General features: G+C 36.5%; 1 protein-coding gene across 2 annotated transcripts in view; it reads right to left on the minus strand.

Moving 5' to 3' along the window:
• LOC150100979 (regulator of G protein signaling 20-like) overlaps window positions 1–23505 on the minus strand; it is a 56930-nt gene that overhangs the window by 6264 nt on the left and 27161 nt on the right. For both annotated transcript variants that reach the window (XM_090401980.1, XM_090401981.1), the window contains 3 exons: window positions 20871–20972; window positions 11344–11405; window positions 1554–1720 (listed from right to left, as the gene is read on the minus strand). In XM_090401980.1, coding sequence (XP_090258106.1) covers window positions 1554–1720; window positions 11344–11405; window positions 20871–20972 — 331 coding nt within the window. The remainder of the gene's footprint in view (window positions 1–1553; window positions 1721–11343; window positions 11406–20870; window positions 20973–23505) is intronic.

Here is a 23505-nt window from a genome sequence, read left to right on the forward strand (position 1 = left end):
TTTATAGGATTGACATTGAAGACTTTTTCAGTGCATGAGAAGAAGGGAGAGAACAAGGAGTCACCAGTGGAAGTTGTATAAGAGGTGTGGATAGCAAGGGTGTCAGGACTAGTTTTTTTTTGCTTGGAGGCTGATGAATTGGAATGGGTTGTCAGAGGTGGTTGCAAGTGCTTCATCATTGAATGAGTTTAAGGAGAAGTATGATAGGTATTGTGTGAATGATGGCTAGTGTGTGAATAAATAGATTCTCCCATGATGAATCTTCTGCCTCCATGGAGATACTTGAATAATAATAATAGAAATGGATAAGCTTGGTTGGCTGGATGGTTAATGTACCTGCTCTCTATCCAACATGCAGAATGTCTGATTCTACTGTGGGAATGGATGTTTGTGATTGTAATTAGCCAGGAGATGAATTTCATCCTGGTGTGAGACTACCAGCTTGCTTTTCTGGTGGCCTGAAGTGGCTTTTGAAAGTTCCATGTTGGGTTGCTAGAGCAAGATTTCCAGACTATCTAAAAAATAAATAAAAATAATAATCAATTCTTAACTTGTCCTCAGTACTGACGTACTGTAGGCATAAAACCTTTCGTGAATGGGAGATACATAAAAAATTAATTTTTTTGCATGTATAATGAACAAGATTATATCATTAGTTATTCCATTCACATAACCTGAATTTTCGTATTCTTCCTAAATCCTCCTCTAAGGCCTCTCCAATGGAAATCAGTAGGTAGCCTCACTTCATCCTTTGCCAGCATCACTAACTGAGTTTCTTTCTATTGATGCATAGATAGATGGGTGAAAAGAGTATTGTAAACAATCGCAGCTGCTACCTTGTGTTTCCTAATTCTAATTGGTATCATTATATGAAGTACAAGCTCTATGGTCAGTTTTTTTGAGTTGCGGGATTAAACACTCTTGAGTTTTGGGGAGGAAAAAAATCTTCCCAGTCTGTGATAAAGACTGACTTAATTTAAAACTAACAGAAAAAAGCCTCCAAAAAAAAAAAGTTTGTTCTTCCCTTTATAATTACTATTATAATTATTGTAAGTAATTAAAATAATTACTAAAGTAATTAAAATGAGAACCCAGATTATTATTATTTCATAACTGATAAAAGAAATTAAGAGAAATGTCAGTGTGGTTGGCTGAGTGGTTAATGTACCTGCTCTCTAACTAAAAGGTTTGATCCCAATGTGGGTGGATCTAAACCTGCTGATTGTTAGTGCCACAATCACTTTCAGGAAAAAATTTTCTGTCTTGATAGTAACTGAAGAATACTACTAAACATCTATCTTGTTCCTGTGTGCTCATTAACACAAATCTGAAATCAAGCAAATCAGGAATGCTGCAAAAGCGAGCAGATAAGGCATAATAGAGCTTCTGTCAATGATTAAACATTTTATTTTCATGCACATAAAATATGGATACTGTAGCAACCATTTTGTAACCAATATAACAATGTTCATTAAAAATCTGGAATGAGTAAAAGCTAAAAAGCTAATGAAAAACAGGTCTATAATGAAAAATGCAGTAAATAATTTTAATACTTCTCTAGGTGATAAAATGGAAATGTAATCTTCATAAATAAGTCTAGCTTTTTCTTCCACTATTTCTGGATTGGATTCATTCTTCAAATCTTCACAAGCCAACCAAAATAAAATATTTTCTTCACTATATTCACACTGCAAGAATTCTCGAAATAACTTGCGTCCTGCTGCAAAATGAAAATAATGAAATGAGATCAGTAAGCAAAACTGGCTAAACAAAACACAGTATCTGAAAATTCAATCTGTTTTTTTTTAAAAAAAAATTAAATATTTTAAATTCAACTTAAATATATAAAGAGCCAACAGGCTTCATTTCAGCGATATAAACATTATTTAAATTAAGGGGATATTAGATCCCACATTATTTTAAAACCAAATAAGAAACTCAGAGAGTTTCATACCGAATATAGTATAAAAAACTATAAAAGTATCGGCGAATACTAGCGTGAGCCAATGTAAGTAGTCCTAGAACGTAGTACAAACACGGGCAACTCATTGCAAAGGTGTGTAAAGTTCTGATAGCTATTCTTGGTATTTTCCATAATGTAAAAACCATTTCCTAGGAAATGTATGCTGCTATTACATTATGGTGGGAGGTCACTGCCCAGACCGGTTTCAGCCTTTTTTGAGGCTTCATCAGTGAGTAGCTAGACCAAATTAATACCAAAGGGTATAGCGAAAAGAACTTATATACTCTGCTATACGAGTTGTCCAAAAGGTGCACCCATTAAGTTACTTAAATATATAAAGATAAAGAGCCAACAGGCTTCATTTTGGCGATATAAACATTATATCGATATAAATATACCCTTTGGTATTAATTTGGTCTAGCTACTCACTGATGAAGCCTCAAAAAAAGGCTGAAACCGGTCTGGGTAGTGACCTCCCACCATAATGTAATAACAGCATACATTTCCTAGGAAATGTGTTTTTACATTATGGAAAATACCAAGAATAGCGATCAGAACTTTACCCACCTTTGCAACGAGTTGCCCGTGTTTGTACTACGTTCTAGGACTACTTGCATTGGCTCATGCTAGTATTCGCCGATACTTTTATAGTTTTTTATACTATATTCGGTTTTAAAATAATGTGGGATCTAATATCCCCTTAATTTAAATAATGTTTAATTCAACATTCTCTCAGTTATGAAGACTTTAAAGAACTGAATCTACAATTAATCAACTGCTTGAACAGGTTAATGTGTGAATAGACTTTTGGTACAGCATCATGTAAATGTACCATGTCAATCAACCCCTTAAATTATCCAACTAACAAATTGCTTTTGTTTTGTTGTCAGATAATTGAGTGATTACTGTGTATAAATACACACAGTCCTTTGATAAAACTCATTAAGCTAAAAAATGTCAAACTACTTTAAATAGGATATATTTAAATGGAATATATTATTATTATTATTATTATTATTATTACATAATGACCTTCATGGAATTTCGACACATTATTTATTCAATACTTATTGCTCTTTAAACTCATTCAATGATACTTCCTCTGTCAACCCATTCCACTCACTCACTCCCCAAGCAAAAATTTAGTCCTCATACACTTGTTTTCTTCTGTTCAGCCATGTACTGAAAAATCCCTTTAGTATCATATATGTTTATATCACATCACTTCTTTTTTGCTTATCAGCCAAACTTTGTAATCTGCAAGCATTCAAGACTTTGTGAAATGCTCCTTATGAGCAGCACTTCACAAACCAGTTACCATTTTGGTCACTAACATCTGAATGATTCACTTCATCACTTCCTCATTCTCAAGACATTCAGATGAACAAGTCTATGCAGAGCAGTCTAAATGTGACTAAATCAAAACCTTATAAAGAAGGGTAACTTCCTTGTCTTAACACTTGACTGTGTGTTTTTTTAACACCCAACTAGTTTGCTCATTTTTGTAATATGTATTCTGAACTTCAAATTCCTATCCACCATCACTCCCAAATCCCTAGCCTCATCAATTTTCTGCAGTTCTGTTCCATCAATGTAGTGCACAGTTTAAATAGTTAAACAGATTTAACTTACTTAAATATTTTGGCATAAAATTTTCACCCTGGTATCACAAGGTATCTTTAGTATGACTTTCAAATTAAACAACAAGAACAGAAATTAGTAGATTCAACAATGAAATAGTTCTACAAGTGTCCTTCTGCCCTATCAATAAGATATCTACTTTTCTATGTTCAGCTGAAGATAGAATTTCACTCTTTCCCCACCCCGGAGTGTATCAAATTCCTTGCTAGTGTGGATCATCATATTCCGGTCAAACAGGAAGATTGGTGGCCATGCATCATAATTAACATTTAGACAATGTTAAGTTCCATGAGCCAGAATAATCAGTACATGCAGAACACACTATGAATCACCAGACATTGAATCCTTAGGAAGAAAATTAAGGTTCTCCATAAAACTAATAATCTCTTAGAACATTTACGCAAAGAACATTATGAAACCTTGTTGCATCATCTGAATCTAAACAGAAGTAATGGACTTAAAATATCCTTCTTATGGGAAATAGTTCCTCTTTACAAGTTTCAAATTAATTGAATCTAATTTTTTATTTTTTATGTATTTAATTTCAAATCTCCAGTTAAAGTTATTTATACTGAATCCTTAATGTATTTAGACCATGATACTCTACATGCAAACTGGACATACATAATGTAGTGCAGTTTGCACTTTCATTATCGAATTTACAGTTTCCGCTCTTGTTGTTTAATTTGAAAGTCATACTGAAGATGCTTGATACTAGGGCAAAAATTTTATGCCAGTAAAATATTTATGTTAAGTTAAATCCATATTATGTTTAACAAATTATCATGTCTTATGTTCTAATTCTTCAAGTTATTACAGTTTGTAATCTTTTCAGCTCAAAGTGCATTTGAGCTGAAAAGTATATGGCATATGGTGTGAGATGGATTTTTATAGAACAAGATGTTTAGTGGGATGTTGCTACAGACCAGGCAAATATAGATGGTGATGATCAGGAAATGTTTAGGCAAATTACTTTGGCAAGTGCAAAGCAGGCAATCATTATGGGGGACTTCAACTATAGTGATATAAAATGGGCAGAGGGGACAGCATGCAGTAATAAGGGAACTGAATTTTTGGATTTCTCGAGGGGTAACTGTCTTAAGTAGCATGTCACAGATGGAACATGGGGAGCGAGAGTTCTGCATTTGGTCATAGCATCAGAGGATCTGATTGTGATTGAGATGGCATATTTGACCTGGTTGGTAAGAGTGATTATGTAGTCCTGACTTGGAGGATGAACAGGCATGGGGAGGTATCAAAACAGAAGGAAGTTATGTGGAATTATAAGGCAGGTGGCTATCATAGACTTAGATACCAGATTGCAGCAGTGCAATGGATAAAAGAATTTAAAGGAAGAGGGGTTGTTAGTACACTGGAGATACTAAAGAAAAAATTGTTGTCAGCAATGACAGCTAACATACCTTGAGTGAAGAAAATAAAGCAATTTAGAGTCAAATGGATGACAAAAGGAATAAAAGGGGAGTTGCAGAAGAAAAGAGAGCAGTTGCATGAGGAATATAAGGCATAGGCTAATATTGTGAAAATGACTAGTATTGTAAGGAAAGAAAAATTATGAAAAGAGACTAGCACTGCAATCCAAGGAGAATCGCAAGGAGTTTTTTCGCTATGTGGTAAATAAGAAGGAAAATGATAGTGGACGGATTATCTTGCAGGATGAAAATGGGAATCAGATGACACAGTTGAGCTATTTAATGATCACTTAATTAGAGTGTTCCATTCTGGTACCATTCTGCAGGCTTTATAATTATCCTAGAAGGATAATTATTAGTATTATTATTAGCATCATCATTATTATCCCAAGACCACATGGAGTCAAAGACTCATCTAGAAAGTCCTTATGAGTGATAAAGTTTCAAAAGTGAATGAAGAGGATGTATTCCAATAAGAAATAGGTCCTTATTGGAATACAGGGGGGGGGGGGAGATAGACGGACTTTCACCACGTTTTAAGGGAATGTGCAATGGAAATGACTTTTATTAAACTTGACTGTTTAATGAAAGTCTTGTAATGGGGCAGGTTACTAGAGAGTGGAAGGAGGGTAAAATTGTAATTACATAAGGGTGGATGTAGAATGGAGGTATCAAACTACAGTGATACCTCGGCTAACGAGTGACCCTGCTAACGAATTTTTCGGCTAACGAAGATTTTTTTCGCTGTTTTTCGAACTCGGCTAACGAATGTTTTAGTGGATGCGCACACTAACATAAAGCAGCAAACATGAACGGTCGGGCCATTCCAGGAGCTTATCTTTTCTATCTGTATGTGTGTGACAAAGAAATGAGCTAACCATATCACATAGGGGGAGACCCACTAACCTGAGTGGGTTGTTTACGTTTGAGACAGCAAGAAGTGAGACGGAAGGAGGAGGACAGCAATAAAAAGGGAATAATGCCAACAGGTGACATTAAAAAAATGCTGCACTACTGGGAATAGTTTCAGTTTTTGGCTACAAAGTGGCATCCCAACAAAGCTGAAATGAACAGACTTTGTGCCTTGGTTGAAGACAAGTGTCTGAATCACTTTAAAAATATTCTGAAAAAAAGAGAAGTTCAATCAACTTTGGACAGATTTTTGACTTCTCTTTAGCAAAGAGACAGAGGCCAGCTACTGAAGAAGAGGAGACTTACCTTGAATAAACTTTGAAAATTTGGAAGAAGAATAGTAAAAACGTCATGTACATATTTTCAGTTTAATAAAGTGTATATAATAGGGTAAAGATTGTCAGTTTTTCATTCTACTTTCCATTCTCCTTCATCTAATTGGGTAGCTGTTCAAATCAGCCTTTGGTGAGTTTTTTCCCTTTTATAGTGTGCTTTTTACTATTTTATAAAACATCTTTAAATAGTAGGCAGCATCCAGAACGAATTAAACGATTTTCTATAGAAACCTATGAGTAATCACGTTTCGGCCAACGAATGTGATTCCGGAATGAATTATCTTCATTAGCCAAGGTATCACTGTATAGATCTGTTTGTATTTCTTCTGCAGTTGTTAAGATTTTGGATAAATTGGTAAGAATTCATATACAGAATTGGGCAGATGAGGGTAATATTATTTATGCAGGCCAGAGCTTGGATTTGTTAAAGGGTACTCCTGTTTTAGTAATCTGGTTATCTTTTACAATAGAGTAACGAGAGCAGTGGATGAAGGTAAGGCATATACTGTCATTTTTTTGGAGTTTTTCAAAGCACGTGACAGGGTGCCACATGACAAGCTTATTTTTAAATTACATCATATGGGTTTGAATATCAGGTTAGTGGTTTGGATTGGTGATTTGCTCTCTGATAGATATCAGAGAGTTGTAGGAAGAGTGGAGTACCTCGGGGTTCAGTCCTGGGACCATTGCTGTTCAATCTTTATGTCGATGATATTGTCACAGGACTACAGGGAGATGTTCAGTTCTTTGCAGATGATGTGAAGTTTGGGAGGGTTATTAGTAATAGTGCTGATGTTTTGGCTCTTCACGAGAATTTGAATAAGCTGGAAAGGTGGGCAGAGGCATGGGGATGTAAGTTTAATGCAACTAAATGTAAGGTTTTAAAATTTGGAATCCTCAGAAGGGATGCTTCATACTCACTTGGTGGAGTTATACTGGAAGAAGTGGAGGAAGCAAGGAATCTTGGGATGATTGTGGATAAAGATTTTAAGTTCCAGGTATATACTGTAAAGTTTATGAAGACATCTCAGAGAATTGCAGCAATGTTGAGAACATTGACCATGAGAGATAAAAGTGCACTGGTTTCATTGTATAAAACTTTGATAAGACCACATCTGGATTTATGTGCTCAGATCTGGTCATCGAGATTTGCAGGGGGGGGGGGTGAAGTACCCTTGGAGAGGGTGCAGAGGTGGATAACAAAAATGATGTCAGGATTATACAACGCTGATTACGAGGATAGACTGTGAGCCACCAACCCTATCTCCATTCCCATATGTTGCAGTTTACGGATTAGAATTCCATGTGGTATCCTGTCAAATGCCTTAGCCAGGTCCAGCACTATCACTGTAAACCATTCTTTTGGAGTTATAAAACTTGAGCAAGTTACTGAGGCATGATATACCCTTCACAGAGCCATGCTGTCCCACATACAGTATCTCATTTTCATCAATGCATTCCTGTATTTTTCCCTTGACTACTTTCTCCAAGACTTTGACAACGACTCCTGATATCCTGATTGGTCAGTAATTTGCAACAGTAGTCTTGGATCCTCCTTTATGCAGTGGAACTATTTTCCCCCTCTTTCCACACCTTCGGGACTAAACCAGACCCGAGACTCAGATTAAACAACATGGACAAGGGTACTGATAATTCCTTAGCCGCTTCATGCAAGACCCATGCCGGTATACCATCCAATCCCACAGATGTATTCACATTAAGGTTCTGTAATAGACTATTCACCTCCACTTCATTCATCACAATTCCCATATAAACTAATGGTTCCTTCATTTCTTCAATGTCACCATCTGGATGATATACTTTTGCAAAGTGCTCGCTCAGTAATTCCACTATATCGACTGATTCAGTGACCTCCTTACCATCGGCATTCCTTAAAATCATTTTACCGTGTACAGTTTTTTTTCTTACTTGCAGCATATTGAAAGAACTGTTTTGGATTCTCTTTTGCTTGCAAAGCTAGTTTCCTTTCATAATCTGCTTTTGCTTTTTTTACTACACTCGTTACCCTTCTGGCCTGCGCTTTATACCGTTCGTGTGCCTGCAGGTCACCTTTCTCTTTAAATTCCCTCTGCAGTTGTTTGTTTTTTTTGCAGCTGAAGCTTAATGGTGGTATTCATCCATTTAACCCCTACTTGTTTTACTATTCGGACCCTAGGTATACAATCAGCCATAACCTCCTGTAAATGATCCTTGACCACTTTCCATGCTCTATCGAAATCCAGCCCTTGCAGTTTTACATGCCATGGCACTGACCCAAGCAACCTCCTAAGCTTGTCATACTTGCCAGCACGGTAATTCCACATATACCCTGTCTTAATCGAAAATTCCACACCTTTAGCCACCTCCCAGGTCAAGACCTTATGATCACCCTCACCAATAGGTGGCAACATGGTCATATTCATTACAGTTAAATTCTCAGATGCTATTACCAGGTCAAGCACTCTCACACCCCTAGTATTTTCAATTGCATGCTGTCTCAGATAGTTATCCCTTAATAATTGAATAAAATCCATTTCCTTCCTCACATGTGTCCTCTCTTCCTTCCAATCAATGTTACCATTGAAATCCTCCATAATAATTACCCTCCTTCCACTCATTTCATCAATTTGTTTATGCATACTATCTCCACCATCTATTCCATCACCTGGTCTATAGCAGAACCCAACTGTATATTTTGTTCTGCCAGTCTCAATCTCACACCAAATAGCCTCAAATGAGCTCTTTTCACTATCCTGCGATACAACTTCAATTCTCCTTGGCTGCAGTTCATCAGCTATCATCAATAACACTCCTCCCCCCATTTTATTCTCTCTGTCCCTCCTAAACACACTATAACCTACACAATCTATCCCACTAACTATATCATCTTCCGTCAGCCATATTTCACTAATGCCAATAACCTGTGGCCAGGAAGAGCCAACCAAGGCCAAAAATTCTTCTTCTTGTTCCTAATACTCCTGGCATTAGTATACATGAAATGCAGAGGTCCCTTTGTCCACCCTATCTTGATGTGTTATTCTAACTATCCCATTCCGATTACTTGTCCTTAGTACTGGCTCGGGTACATTATATACATTCTTACACTCAACTGTCTCACTGATGTCCGCATATCCACTTTCCTCCCTCCTTGGTAGTTCTAGTTTTCCTGGTTCTGCACATCCATTTTCACTTCATTCAGCAACACTTTTTCCAGTGTCCGCACACCAAATCCATTCAAATGCAGGCCATCCATCTTGTATAAATCCTTTCGCCCATCAAACTCATTCCACACGTCCACGAATTCCACACCATACTATCTGCATAACCTGCATAAAGTCATTTGCGATTATGGCCCTCCTAAACTCCTCTCTGTCGTACCGCAGCAACAGACTCACTCCTAACTCTGTCACTCTTTTCTTTCACTACCTTTAACAATACTTTCAAGTCCTATCTTATGATATCCCTCCTACTCTTTGTGAATAGGAATAAAACCATAAGATGGTAGCTTAAAAGCCAGCTTCTTCTCCGGCTATTCACTGCATCTCATGGTGAATGGTTCCTTTTCCAACTCTGTTCTGTCAATGAAGAGAATCCTAAGACCCTGCTTTCAGCGACACTCACCTACACTTCAGGGATCACATTGCACAAGTTGTGAAGATGTCACATCAGATAATGGCAATGATACAGATGACCCTGACATGCAGAAATAGAGAGGTTATGATGCCACCATATAAGACCTTGATGGGTTATTGTGCACAGATTTGGTCACTGGGTTTTCATGGTGACAAGGATATGTTAGAAAGGGTCCAGAGAAGATTCACAAATGTGGTCAGTGGTCTCTGATTGAGAGAATGTAAGTTGCAAAGCCTCGTGAATAGGAGACACAGGGGGGAGGATATGATTGAGACATACAAGCTAGTCAGGGTTTGTTATTAGGCTAACATAGAAGAGATTTTTCATAGAATGGGAGAGCTGGGATAGAACAAGAGGCCATTGCTGGAAACTGTATAAGGAGGGTAAGGAAAAGGTTCTTTGCATGGAGAGTGGTTGGTGAATGGAATGCATTACCTGAGTGTGTTGTGAATGTAGACACATTGAATCAGTTTAAAGTACAGTTGGATGAGCCTTGTGTGCAATAGTGTGTACCTCCCATGATGAGTCTCTGACTCCATGGCGGTCAGATGTTAATAATAATAATAATACTTCGATGCTCACTCTACCTCACTTTAATAAAACACTCTGCTCACCAACCAAGAGCGGTTTTCTCTTCATGGATTCGCTATATCTAGCCTATCCTGGCATAAACACATCATCCATAGCCTGAATATAAAGCTTCATATTTTTTGTCATTGTAAAAATTACTTCTTTTCTGCTCAATAGCACTTTATAATCCAAATCTTCCTAATCTTAGAATATTGCTCCCACATCTGGGGTACTATCCTATAAACTTTCAGAATGCTAAACTGTATCCAGAAGAGAACTATTTGCTTTAATAAATGACCCTTCTCTCAATGATTTCTTCAACAAAGTTCCAATAGATGCTCTCTTTCTGCATTATATCTTTTCTATGGGTATTTCCATGAATGCTGCTCCACTGAACTGGCTGCCACTATTCCTCAACTTTCTCTCTAAGAATGTACAAACACAAGCTGATGGAGGTCAACATCCATATACCATTCAGCTCCATACTCACTCAACAAATTTCTCATTTTCTTCTTTCGTTCCATATACCTCTGTCCTTTAGAACAGTCTTCCCTGTACCATTTTCCCACCTCCATCTCCTCAAGAAACACATTTACAAATTCCTTTCTTCTCTCTGATTACCTGCCCAAACACAGCACTGTTGTATTTTACATCTTGAGCCCTTTCAGATGTGGGGATGATTAATATATATATATCCCACAGATCTGGAAGGTGTATTGTACATATATATATCATGTACAATGGTATAAAGAAAAATTCAGATTGTAGATGAACAATTTGGTATGGAGAAATGAAGAAATTCTATTACCCATTCACCTAAAAGAAACTGTTAATTTTAGTAACTATTAACAACACATACCTTGGCACTTCATGAGCATATCAAATGATTCACTCCAAGATTTCATTTCTTCTGTAGTGGGACTTAAGAAGTAGGCAGAAAAAGAAAAAGAGATAAAATTATTTTACATACTATTTAGCATATCAGAAAAAAATTACTTTGTTGATATATGTAAAATGTCCAAACCAACAAGACTTTCATTAAATATTGTATATTTTTAGGATATACAAAAAAGAAACAGGAAGAGGAGGAATAAATAATACTGCAAATGTAAGAATAACATGCATAAAGCACATCAAAAATTATCAGTAATATATGAAATAAAACCTTTAACAATCTTATCTAATAGAGTTTTGGTGAGCTATTAAAATACTTTTTGTACTGTACCTATTATCAAGTATGAATACTGCAAGGAATATGGCAGCTGTTTTCCACTCAGAATGAAAGCTACAGCTTGGAATCTCCTGTAATTTTAATATTTTTTTATCATATGTATATATATATAAGTTGCATTCCCTGGAGAAAACAGTGCGAGGAAGATTGTTCCAAAGAATGAAGGATAAGGACAAGTAGTACTAGTGTACTTCTTGTCCGCTAGCACAATGTACAAATTAAACAGTAGGATTGCTACTGTTTAATTTGTACATTAATGATATAGGAAAGGATCTGAGAGGAACTGTTCAGTTATCTGCCAATGATGAAAAGTTGGGATGAGCAATAGCTAATACAGACGATGTCAAAATTTTGCAGGATGATTTGGATGGATTGGCAGACTGGACAAAGGAGAATAGATCAGTTTGATGTGACAAAGTGTAAGGTTATGAATTTTGGAGTGAAAAGATTACCAGCTGTATACCACATTGGTGGAACTGTACTCTAAGAAAATGACAAAGCCAGAGACTTGGGAGTGTTAGTGGATAGGGAGTTAAAGTTTAGGGGAACATAGCAAAAGTGGCTAAAGCAGCTCATCAGATTACTTGGTTACTGAAGAATACTTTGATGAGCAGAGACAAGCGGGTAATTTTCCACTTTATCAAGCCTTGACAAGACCCCCATATTGACTATGTCACGCAGATGCCAGGGTTTCTTGGTGATGAGGAGGAAGTAGAGAGTATTCAGAGGAAAGTGACCAAGATGGTAGCAGGTCTATGAAATGGACCTTACAAGAACAGGTTGAAGATTTGTGGGTTACAGAAACTGTTGATAGGCAGAAAAGGAGTGATTTTATTGAGACATTCAAATTACTGACAGGGTTTTTGCAAGATGAATTCAGAGGAAATTTTTCAGGACAGGCATGATGGTGGGAGAACTAGGGTCATCCATGGAAACTGAGTAAGAGTGTAGTTAGCAAAGTTGTTAGAACTAGGTTTTTTGCTTGGAGAGTAGTGAATGAGTGGAATAGATTGCCAGAGTCTGTTGTGGATGCCATGACTGTGAATGAGTTCAAAGCAAAGTATGATAGATTCTGTGTGCAAATGTTAGATAGTTCTTGGCATGATGTTTAGGGCCTCCCTCGATGAGCCTAAGAATTCCTTGGAGTAGCCTGTAATGACAATAATAAGTATTGTTCAACAGGTCTAAACTGGATGCTGGAAAATGGTCAATGAATGGATGCTGGTCAACAGTTACTTGTGTGTGTGTGTTTATAGGATTAAGGTAAAGTTGAGGAATAGTGGTCACTAATTAAACAGAAAAGCATCCATGAACATTTAATTTCTATAGGGAGAGTTTAAAGCAGAAAAAGAAAGCCTATGGATAAAAAGAGTCATCAATTTTAAGTGCTCCCTAAAAATGTCAGATTTTTAGGGAGCATATCATCAGAGCACTGAGATTTATATTGAGTTTTAGAAGTTGTACAGGTGAGAAACAGTATCCTAAGTGGAAAAAGACACCTGGGTTCTTGGAAGAAGAGGAGGCTATGTAAGTGATGTCTTTATGCCAGGAAAAGTTTCAGGTGTAAATTAATGCAATAAGAGAGAGATCCTGCATAGAGACTGGGATATTATCAAAGATGAAGAGAGGGTAAATTCAATTGTTCTTGCATGAAATAAGAGCAGACTATGTTTTTGAAGTCACGAAGTTAACAAGGTTGTCCTCACTATGAAATAGTAAAGAGATCAGCCCTATGGATTGATTACGTATGATGGTCTGTCAGATAAAAAGAAGAATGGAGTGTACTGTCATCAGCAAAATTATAGATAGGATTTCTCCAAATCTTTTGGCTTGTGTCTAAAGGTTAGTGATGATGGCAAGAATATTTGCTGGGGATCAAGGGCAGTATCCACAGTAGAATCCATATGTGTAGTTAAAGATTAGGTGGCAGAGAAATTGGTGCTGATGATTTCTCCCTTATTTTTGAGAGAGCTGAGATGGGGATAATGGGACAACAAAACGTTTGTTAACTTTTTTTTTTTTTTAGAATGGTCTGAATATAGGCTTGTTTCTGTGCTGTTGGTTAGAGTCTGGATAAGTATGCAAAATTATAAAGACAATACAAGATGAATGTTAATTCTAGAGCACAAGTTGCAACCTTGTAACTATGTACATAGCAAGACTTGTAGCTATTCAAACTATTCAGGATTCTTCTCAAGTCTTTCCAATATAAGACATGGGGAAGCCACACCATGAGCTTTTCTTGGTAAAGTGTGGGCACTTGCCTTGACCATGTCTGCAGGAATTAGAGGAAAAGAATGATGCTGGAAGGTCAGTCTTGTCTATGGACTTTAAAAGTAGTGTCATCTTGATGTGAGCAAGGTGGAAACACAAAAGGCTGAATATCTAATGGCCTTGTGACCAACCAGAAAGCTCAACTGATAACTGAGCATAAAAAGGAGGAGGGCAAAATATTTTTTTCACTTTGCCTTTCAAAGTGTAATTTGAATTTCTGATGGTATGTTTGTAACAGTTGTGAGCTGCAGCATAGACTGAATTTTGGTTTTGAGCCACTTGCGACATGCCAATTTTTTTTTTTTTTTTTTTTTTATTAGACTTCCTTTGGCACATTTGTTGGAAAAACCAAGACATGGATAGTGGTCTGGGATTTTGCATGGAATGGAGAATGATAATTGATAACATTAAATCCAGTAAAAATAAGTTCACTTATTTACAGAGTAAGTGTCTGGATCAGAAAAAAAAATTATACCAAGAAAAAGAGTGGAAATTTATGGAAATCATCTTATCTAGTACCTATGAAATGCCAAAAGGACACAAGATAGAGAATGACTGTTGCAGGACATTCACATAAAATTGGATGAACTAGTTAAGAAAAGTTCAAGAATATTAGGAGGTGAAGATTATACAGGTGCCCTAATTTAATACATGCAATGCTGTAGTAAAACACATCAAACAAAATTACTCTACATGAAATATTTCATCTTCCATTCTGATAATAGGCTCAATGGTATGCTTCAAGTATGCTCAATGGTATGCTTCAAGGACAAGTAACTTGGCTTTCGTAAACCAAGTTTTTACTAGAATGGGATGATTAACATCTTTATCTCCATATTATATAGTTTCAAATGCATGTGTTCAGAGGTTTATATAACCATTTTGAAGAAGGAAAAGGCTAAATAAGGAACTGTTGGCAAAACAAAAAAAAAAGCAAATCCTTATACTGCTGCACTATTATGCCATTTTGCCTTTCCAAAAGTATTATTATCATCATCATCATCATGAGAGTTTCCTTAATCATACCCCTCCCCCAACACACACACCTACTCCTATAAACTAGTCTCTGCAAAGTGCATTTCCTAACTCTTTCATTATACTTAACATTCTAGAGACCAGAAAACACATTAGTCAGTCATCTTTGAATCCTTTTCAGTAATTACATACACATACAGATCACATACAGTAATCTGTATGTGACCTGATCAAAGCTTTATACAATGGAACCATAATCTCTTTAGTTCTATGTCAAAAAAGAGAGCACTCCTTAGTGCTCTCTTTCCTGTGATAGGAAAAAAAGTGTCTTGTTTCTTGGACATCTCAATGGAGTAAAAGATTCAGTGTAGCAGATCCACTCGAACCACTGTTCACACAATACCTATCACACCTCTTCTTGAACTTATTCACTGATAAAGCACTCACCTCTGGCAATCTATTCTATTCATTCACACCCTTTAAGCAAAAAATCTTGTCCTAACACTCTTGATAGCCACACAATTTCCAGAGATGAACTCTTGTTCTCTCCCTTTTTGACATGAACTGAAAAAAAGACTTCAGTCCCAGACTCAACTCCCCCATATACCACTCATCGATATCTGTCCGTTAGCCACCATATCATCCAAATCATCAGCTTCATGTCATTCCCCATTTGCTCCAATTTATGCAACAGAGTTCCATGTGGGATCCTGTCAAATGCCTTCTCTAAGTCCTGCAGCATCACTGAGATGTCATTTCCTTTCTCCAACTCATATGTCACTTTATTATAAAAAAAAAAAGTAAGCAAATTACTAAAGCAAAACCTACCTACCTTTCACAAAATCATGTTGTCCACCTATATAGCAGTGCTTTTATTTTTTTTTCTGGAAAAAAAGGTGCCGGTACTCACCATGAAGATGTTATTACAGCAACTTCCACGCTTTTAACATATCCTCCAATATACCCTCGTCGACTCTAGATCGCTTCTTGCTTTTGGTATCAACTGCAGAATGACGACCTCGGAGCAGCCATGAGTCCACATATTTGCTAGGGTTGAACTGAGTGAGAGGAGGTCCTACTATCCTGATGAACATCAGTGCAGAAGCTGTCTGTACAAGCAGAGATGACCTAGAAGAAGTTACTATAAGATTCATCTGAGAGAAATCCCCTTTCATATTCACTGGAAGATATTGCAATTGTGCCCATGTCAGATGCTTCCCATGATTTTCTGGCCAATACTTGGAATCTAAAATCTTAGCACATTCAGGCAAATCAGCATCATCTCCTTCAAATAGATGCTTTCCAACAGATTCTTTCAGACTTTTATAGAAAGCAGATGAACTTATTGCAGGCCTACGTCTTTCATTTTTGTGGAACTCAATCCCTTTGAACTTCTGACTTTGAAGAGACATACGTACGGACCAGGATTTTCAATTCTTTCTTCAAAGAATTGAACTGTATTCTTTATCTTCCTGTCTGCTTTGTACAAGTCAATATTTCTCTCTTGTAAATCTAGACTTAGTTCACTAAATACTTGGAGAGCATCACACATAAGACCCAAATCAATAACAAACTCACATGACTTTATTTTTCATAAAAGGCACTCATAAAGAAAGCAATCTGGTTTGCCTCTTCTGCTGTCTTCTTTTGCCTCCAGAAAGTGATGGACGAGGGCTTCAAAGTCTTGCCACACTGCAGAAACAGTGCGAAAGCTACATGCAACCCAGTGAGTGCTTAAAATTCTGGCAATTTTAAGAAGTTGAAGTTCTCGAGTCACTGCACATTCCTGTAGTTCCCTAGCATTCTTAGGTGAAGCATGATAGGCCACATAAAGTTTGTCCATGAAACTCTTAAAGCATTTCACTCCTGGCACATTGTTCAACTGTGTCACTAACAAACAATTCAAAGAGATGGCTAGCACAATGCCAGAAAATAACACTAGGAAACTTCTCTTGCATTAGCCTCCTTACACCATTACGCACACCAAACAACATGGCTGCACCATCACAAGTTACAGACAATAAATACTCCTTTAAGTAATCTTCAGATAATCCTAAACACTCAAAGATGACTAATTAAAGAGTTTAGAATTCCTCTAGCAGCTATATCTAATAATTCGATCAAATCTAGGAAAAGACTCACAGGAGCCGAAAGTTCAGGAAGAACTACACGAACAATAACAATCAATGTTGTGTTAATCACAGTTGTTGATTCATGGATAAGTAACGATATTTTGTTCTTGGAGTTCACTATATTGTTTATTAATGTTTTTCTCATTTCATTTGCGATATGGCTCACAATGTTAAGGCAAGCATTTGCAGGAAGAATATATCCCATGTCAAGGCCATTAAGTTCCTGTAAATTTATTTCGTCTTCAAAGTTGTTAAATGACTGATTTCTCCTTGCAACATTCTAAGTGGTTCAAAGCACTTTTCCTGTTATGCCTTTATTATGAGACAAAGTATCTAGGAAAACTTTCTCTAATGTTTCATTTTTTGCTTCAGATTTTATTTTTTTAGCACATTTTGTGCGCTGTACTCTCCTTATGATTGTAAATCATTTTTCTTAATGACTTAACTGTTGTTTGCGAGATTCTCCCAAATGACTGATTTTACCATTTGTCCACTCCGCTGAAATTTTCATTCCCATGTGTTTATCGACGGCAAGACTTCCGACATCACGACACACTTTATAGCCCATTTTATTATTGACATACAGCCACTCGTTTCTCTCGCATAAGTCATTTTTCTGCAAAAGTGTCCAACATTCGGGCCAGTCATTATCGGAATCTGTTTCCTTTTGACCACGTGGATCTTCGGTCTTGGTTTTGTGATCCTCTTCACCAAGTGTATTTTCGATGCTAGTTTTCTGTTTTACAGGATCACAAGTAGATTCAATAATTTCTGCTTCTTCGGCCTTCCATTTCTTACTCATTGGCACAAAGTAACTACTTATTTTACTCATTTTGAACAATGATTGCATTGATTTAACTTAGATTAATTCAAAACTGAAGTGAACCTGCCTGTTGCATAGTGAATATAGAACTGATAAACTGATATTGGAAGCAATCAGAAGTGAACACAACTTCCTGTTTCCGGTTGCATACCAACCTACGAAACAGGAAAGCAGGGTAGCAACTTATGAGTAATCAAAAGTGAAAATTCAATTTGTGAACACAGTGCCATCTACAGGAATATTTATAATACATTTTGCTGTATATTTATAATACATCGCAAAATTTTAAAAACTTACGAAAAAAGGTGCTGGTACTGCGTACCGCCAGAAAAAAAGCACTGCATTGCTGGAGTGCTTTTTTTCTGGCGGTATGCAGTACCAGCAATACTGAATAGTCAGTATTGCTGATACTGAAGTCTATCTTTTACCACCTTCTGTAATATCTTAACTACCACTCGAAGATCTTCACTGGCTATAATTTTCAGCCTCTGTCTTGGAGCATCCCAGAACTTATCTCAAAATCATCAGCTTCATCAAAGGTAGTGACCAATCAATATCTCAGAAGTGGTGGTAACGATTTTGGAAAGGTTGGATAGGGCTGGCATTCAGAAATGGATTCACAGAGAATCTCTACTTTGCAATGAACAGCATGGGTTTACTAAGGGAAGGTCATGTTTTAGTAACTTGCTCACATTCTATAATAATGTTACCACTGAGTTAGACAAGGGGAATGGATACACCATGATACTTTTGGATTTTGCTAAGGCTTTTGACAGAATACATACAGAATTCAATCTGTACTAATGACATTGGGAAGGATTTGACATGCGATATACAGCTATTTGCTGATGATATAAAGACAGGTAGGGTAATCAGGAGTACTGCAGATATGAAGTACTTGCAGAATGATTTCAATAGGCTGGAATTGTGGGTATGTGAAAATGGCTGTCATTTCAATGTTAATAAATGTAAACTCATGCACTTTGCATTTATTAGATATCCAATATCATGTTATATTGTTAGAATTATGCTAGAAGAAACTGATCGGGCTAGGGATCTTGGAGTATTAGTAGATAGCAAGTTGAAGTTCAGGGGGCATGTAGCAATATCTTTTGAGTTGCAATACTGAAACAAACTTTCACACATAAAGATAAGAATGTCATTTTGCCCCTTTACAAGGCCTTGATAAGACCTCACTTGGATTACTGCATGCAGGTCTGGTCTCCTGGTTTCCATGGTGATTCTAATACAGTGGAGAGAGTGCAAAGGAGAGTGTCATAAATGATATTATTGTGTCGGAAAAGGCTGACCCACTATCTGTAGGCCATTTTGTTTCCAACCTAATATAGAGAGAATAAAAACTTAAGGAAAGGACATGCTTGTACTTCCAAGAACAGGCCTATGGAAGTACCGTACATATTATAATTCAAAGGTATGCCAACTCGACTAAAATTATTGCTGTAAAATAAGCTAAGGAAAGCTGTGTTTTTCACTTGATTAGACTATAATAAATTTAGTTTAATCCTTTATCCAAGTGTGAGCAAACAAAGTTTGCGTCTGAAAGTATCTTCAGGACTGGGGTAAGGTAGTACAATACTGGGCAACTCAGCAAGTCTAAACAAGTGAAAAATAAACTTTTAACATCTTTCTCTAAATCCAGAGTATTTTAATAAAAAAGGTGGCACACTATTTGGCAACTCCTATAGGTAGAGATGACCTTGCTATTGCTTCTGCCTGGTATCTCCACATTTGGGCCTGGCTCCCACTGAAGAGACCTCAATAAAGGTCGAAACTAGTCTGGGTAGTGGCCCTTCCCTTAATGCATAACATTATACATATCCGCAAAATGTGTTTTGCATTATGGGAGATACTGAGATAGGAGTGATGTAAGCTTGCTCCGCCTTTGCAACAAGTTGCCCGGTGTTGTACTATCTTACTCCAGTCCTAAAGATACTTTCAGGTGCAAACTTTGTTTGCTCACACTCTGATAAAGGATTAAACTAAATTTATTATAGTCTAACCAAGTGAAAAATAAACTTTCAACATAAAGTAGTGCATGATTGGAATGGATTGCCGTTGGGTATTGTGTGTGCAAGTAGCGTGAATGAATTCAAGAACAGGTATGACAATTGGTGAAAGTAGTATGGCCTCCTTTGATGAGTTCCTAACTCACTGGAGATTTTTCTGAATAATAACATTCTCATAATACATGATAAAATCATCATATTTGCATTAAGGTATTACAATATCTTAAACACCTCCAATTAGTCTAGCTCTATTCTCCCATCAGTCAATGTCACATCTGGCACTGAATATTTGCAAAATGATCACTCAGTAACCTGACTATTTTCTGTTACCTCCTTAGAGCTTCCATAGCTCAGTCGGTATAGACAAAGCCCTTTGGTCAGAAAGACCTTGGTTTCAATTCCCATCTGTGACATGAGGAACCTTCATCTGTTCTCTTTCAATTAAAGGTGAGTTAACCAGTCTCGTATGGAGGTAGATGTTTTTTTCTCCTAGCAACTCGGGTTTTTCATCCTTCATAACAGAAGTATTTCGATCAGGAAAGAATAATCTGACCGCCTGAAACTCAGGCAACTTGTCCATTCCTTTATGGTTAGATGAATTATTATATTATTAACTACCATGAAACTAAGCATCCTAGATTTTGGACTTTATTAATGTGTATTTAAGTAAAAATGGTCCTTTAAGGTAATTTTAAATATTTCAATGCAAGAGATGAACTAAAAGTATTAATTTTGTCAATATTAACTGATTTCGCCCCAAAAGATGAAATTTATACCAAACCAATTTAAATATTTCCTAACTCAGGCTTCCATCCAGTGCCTGACTACCTGTGTGTTCAAACCCACTCCTGATTCAATTCACTGCTTCATCCTAATTAAACAGATAATTTAGAAATCATTAAGAACATCTTCATAAGTACTCACAGAGGCTCATAAGTTCCACTGAAGCACTGTTCTATAAAGGATAAAGGCTGCTTGGATTGTTTTATTTCATCCCTTGCCCTGAGGTACTTTCCTAGAGACAGACTAAAAATTCAAAAATAATAATTATTAATTTCTTGAAATATAGTTACTGATAACATTACATTATATAATTTACAATAAAACTATAATTATTATTTACATAATTATCATCATCATGCATATCAAGGATTTAGGCCTAGCATGGCCTGTTCCGGCCTTAGAAGTCATCGTTGAATCGTTTAAGAGGACGTCCCAGTTTTCTTTTTCCTAATGGCTTGTATTTTAAGGCTTGTTTTGGCAATCTTTCTGTTTTCATTCTTTGAATGTGTTCCATCCATTTATGTTTATATTTTTTAATTTTTTCTATTACTGGTTCTTGGTTATTATAAATATATAAATTATCATATAATTTACATTATATTGTTAGCAGTGCATTTTCTATTTTTTGCATCTAGACAATTGGATGATGTTTGTTGAATGCACTTGCCATTTCATAAATAGTAATTTTAGTAATCATCATCACCGAGATGCATATGCTATAATAATTTAAGTGCTGAATTTAATGGAGTGTTTGTGATTGTTAATATACATTCTATCACTGCCAGGCAACTTTTTTTTTGTAAGAATTCAAATTAATAAATGGAATTCTTAAAAATAAGTTGAAGTGTAAATGATGAAAATATTTCAACTGCCTCCATTGAATTCAATGTTATCTGTTCTCTCCCCTAAATATGAAATTTATACCATAATAATTTAAATGTTTCCTAACTCAGGGTTCCATCCGGTTCCTGTCTACCTGCGCGTTTAAACTCACTCCTAGTTCAGTTCACTGCTTCATCCTTCTTAAACAGATAATTTAGAAATCATTAAGAACATCTTCAGACGTACTCACAGAAGCTCATAAAGTTTCACTGAAGCACTGTACTATAAAGGATAAAGGAAAACAATAAACAGGAAAATAATTACTTGTATTTATTTCTGAAATTCATTTTTAAAAGGAAAGAATTTCAGAAATAAATACAAGCAGGACTGACACTGGTAATAATATTAATAAAGTTTTAAAGAAAGAATTACAAAGAATTAAATTACACACAAATGTAGCGAGTATTCAACAAGAGAGCTGAGTTTGTCACATTAATTGAGACAGTATGCCCAAAAGTAATAATTGGAATGAGTGAAACTTGGTTGTCTGAGGAGGATGTGATGTTGGGAATAGAATTAGAAAGATATATAATTTTCCAGAAGTATAGAGATGTGAAAAGAGGAGGAGGAGTGCTGTTAATGATTGCAGAGGAATTGTGTCCACAAAGTGTGGAAGTTGATAGTGCATGTACAGATTTTGAATCTGTGTGGTGCAAAGTTGAAATAAACAGGTTAGTATATCTGACAGGATGCTGTTATAGGCCAGAGAATGCAAAGAATACTGATTGTGAAATGTTTTGGCAAATTAGTTGGGCATGTAAAAAGAATGCAATCCTGATGGGAGATTTTAATTACAGAAATATAGACTGGAAGGAGGAGGAGTATATGCAAACAAGGAGCGCGAGTTTGTGGTTTGTGACTGTCTTTGAAAATACTAGTGTGGTGGTGGTGTGCAGTAGATGGCATTGATGTAGTTGTGGTTCGTTGTAGTTGGTAGATTGATTGGTGGAGACAGAGAGCTGTAGAGTAGGTGCCCTCCCTCGATGAGTCTTTGGACTCTCTGGAGGTGTCATAACAACTAGAGGCTTTAACGTTTTGGATTTGGTGATAACTTCACAAGATGTAGTTGTTTATGAAGTGTTGACACTACTGCCTGTTGGTGAGAGTGATCACGAGGTACTTGTTTGGGAAGCGATGAAACGAAAAGATCACTGCCAAAAATGGATACATGTGGAAGTATAAAGCAGGTGATTATAGGAAGCTCTGTAGTCAGTTAGCATAGTATGTTTAATAGATGAGCTGAGCAGAAAAGATGTTGACATAGAAACTCAAAAGGCAGTATCTGACAAAAGCAATGTATGACTGCATAACGAGAGTTAAGCAAGTAAATAGAGTAGGAGTGAAATGGATGAACAGTGAAATCAAGAAAGCTGTGCTGGAAAAGAAAATGTTATGAAAGAAGTACAAGACAGTTGGTGGTGATCAGATCCATGAAGAGTATAAAGTGCAGCCTAGAAAGGTGACGAGCATGGTAAAGAAAAAAAAAAGTGCAGTATGAGAGGAGATTGGCTGGTCCGGCCAAGGTTAACTTAAGGGAATTTTTCTGCTACATGGCAAGCAAGAGGAAGAATAATTATGGCATATTAACATTGGTGGATAGTGATAGCAGCAGACTAAGCTGCCATGACTACATAAGTAAATAAATAAAATCGTTACTGCACAATGATGTATATGTAATGATGGTACTTCAATAACATTCAGACTATTGGTCAAATGGTCATAAATTCACATGGATGACTGAATAAAAACCAAGGACTTATGGAACATATGGAAATCACTCATAAATCTTTTAACATCGTAGATTTCAACTTTGCTAATAATTGCCTTCGGTTGTTAACTGCAGACAGCTAATGCATACAACATGACTTGCATTCATTTGTTGGCATGAATTTAT

This window comes from Typopeltis vanoorti, chromosome 12 (genome assembly GCF_054136105.1).
Source record: "Typopeltis vanoorti isolate ZY-2024b chromosome 12, IOZ_Tvanoo_1.0, whole genome shotgun sequence".
Classification (NCBI taxonomy): domain Eukaryota; kingdom Metazoa; phylum Arthropoda; class Arachnida; order Uropygi; family Thelyphonidae; genus Typopeltis; species Typopeltis vanoorti.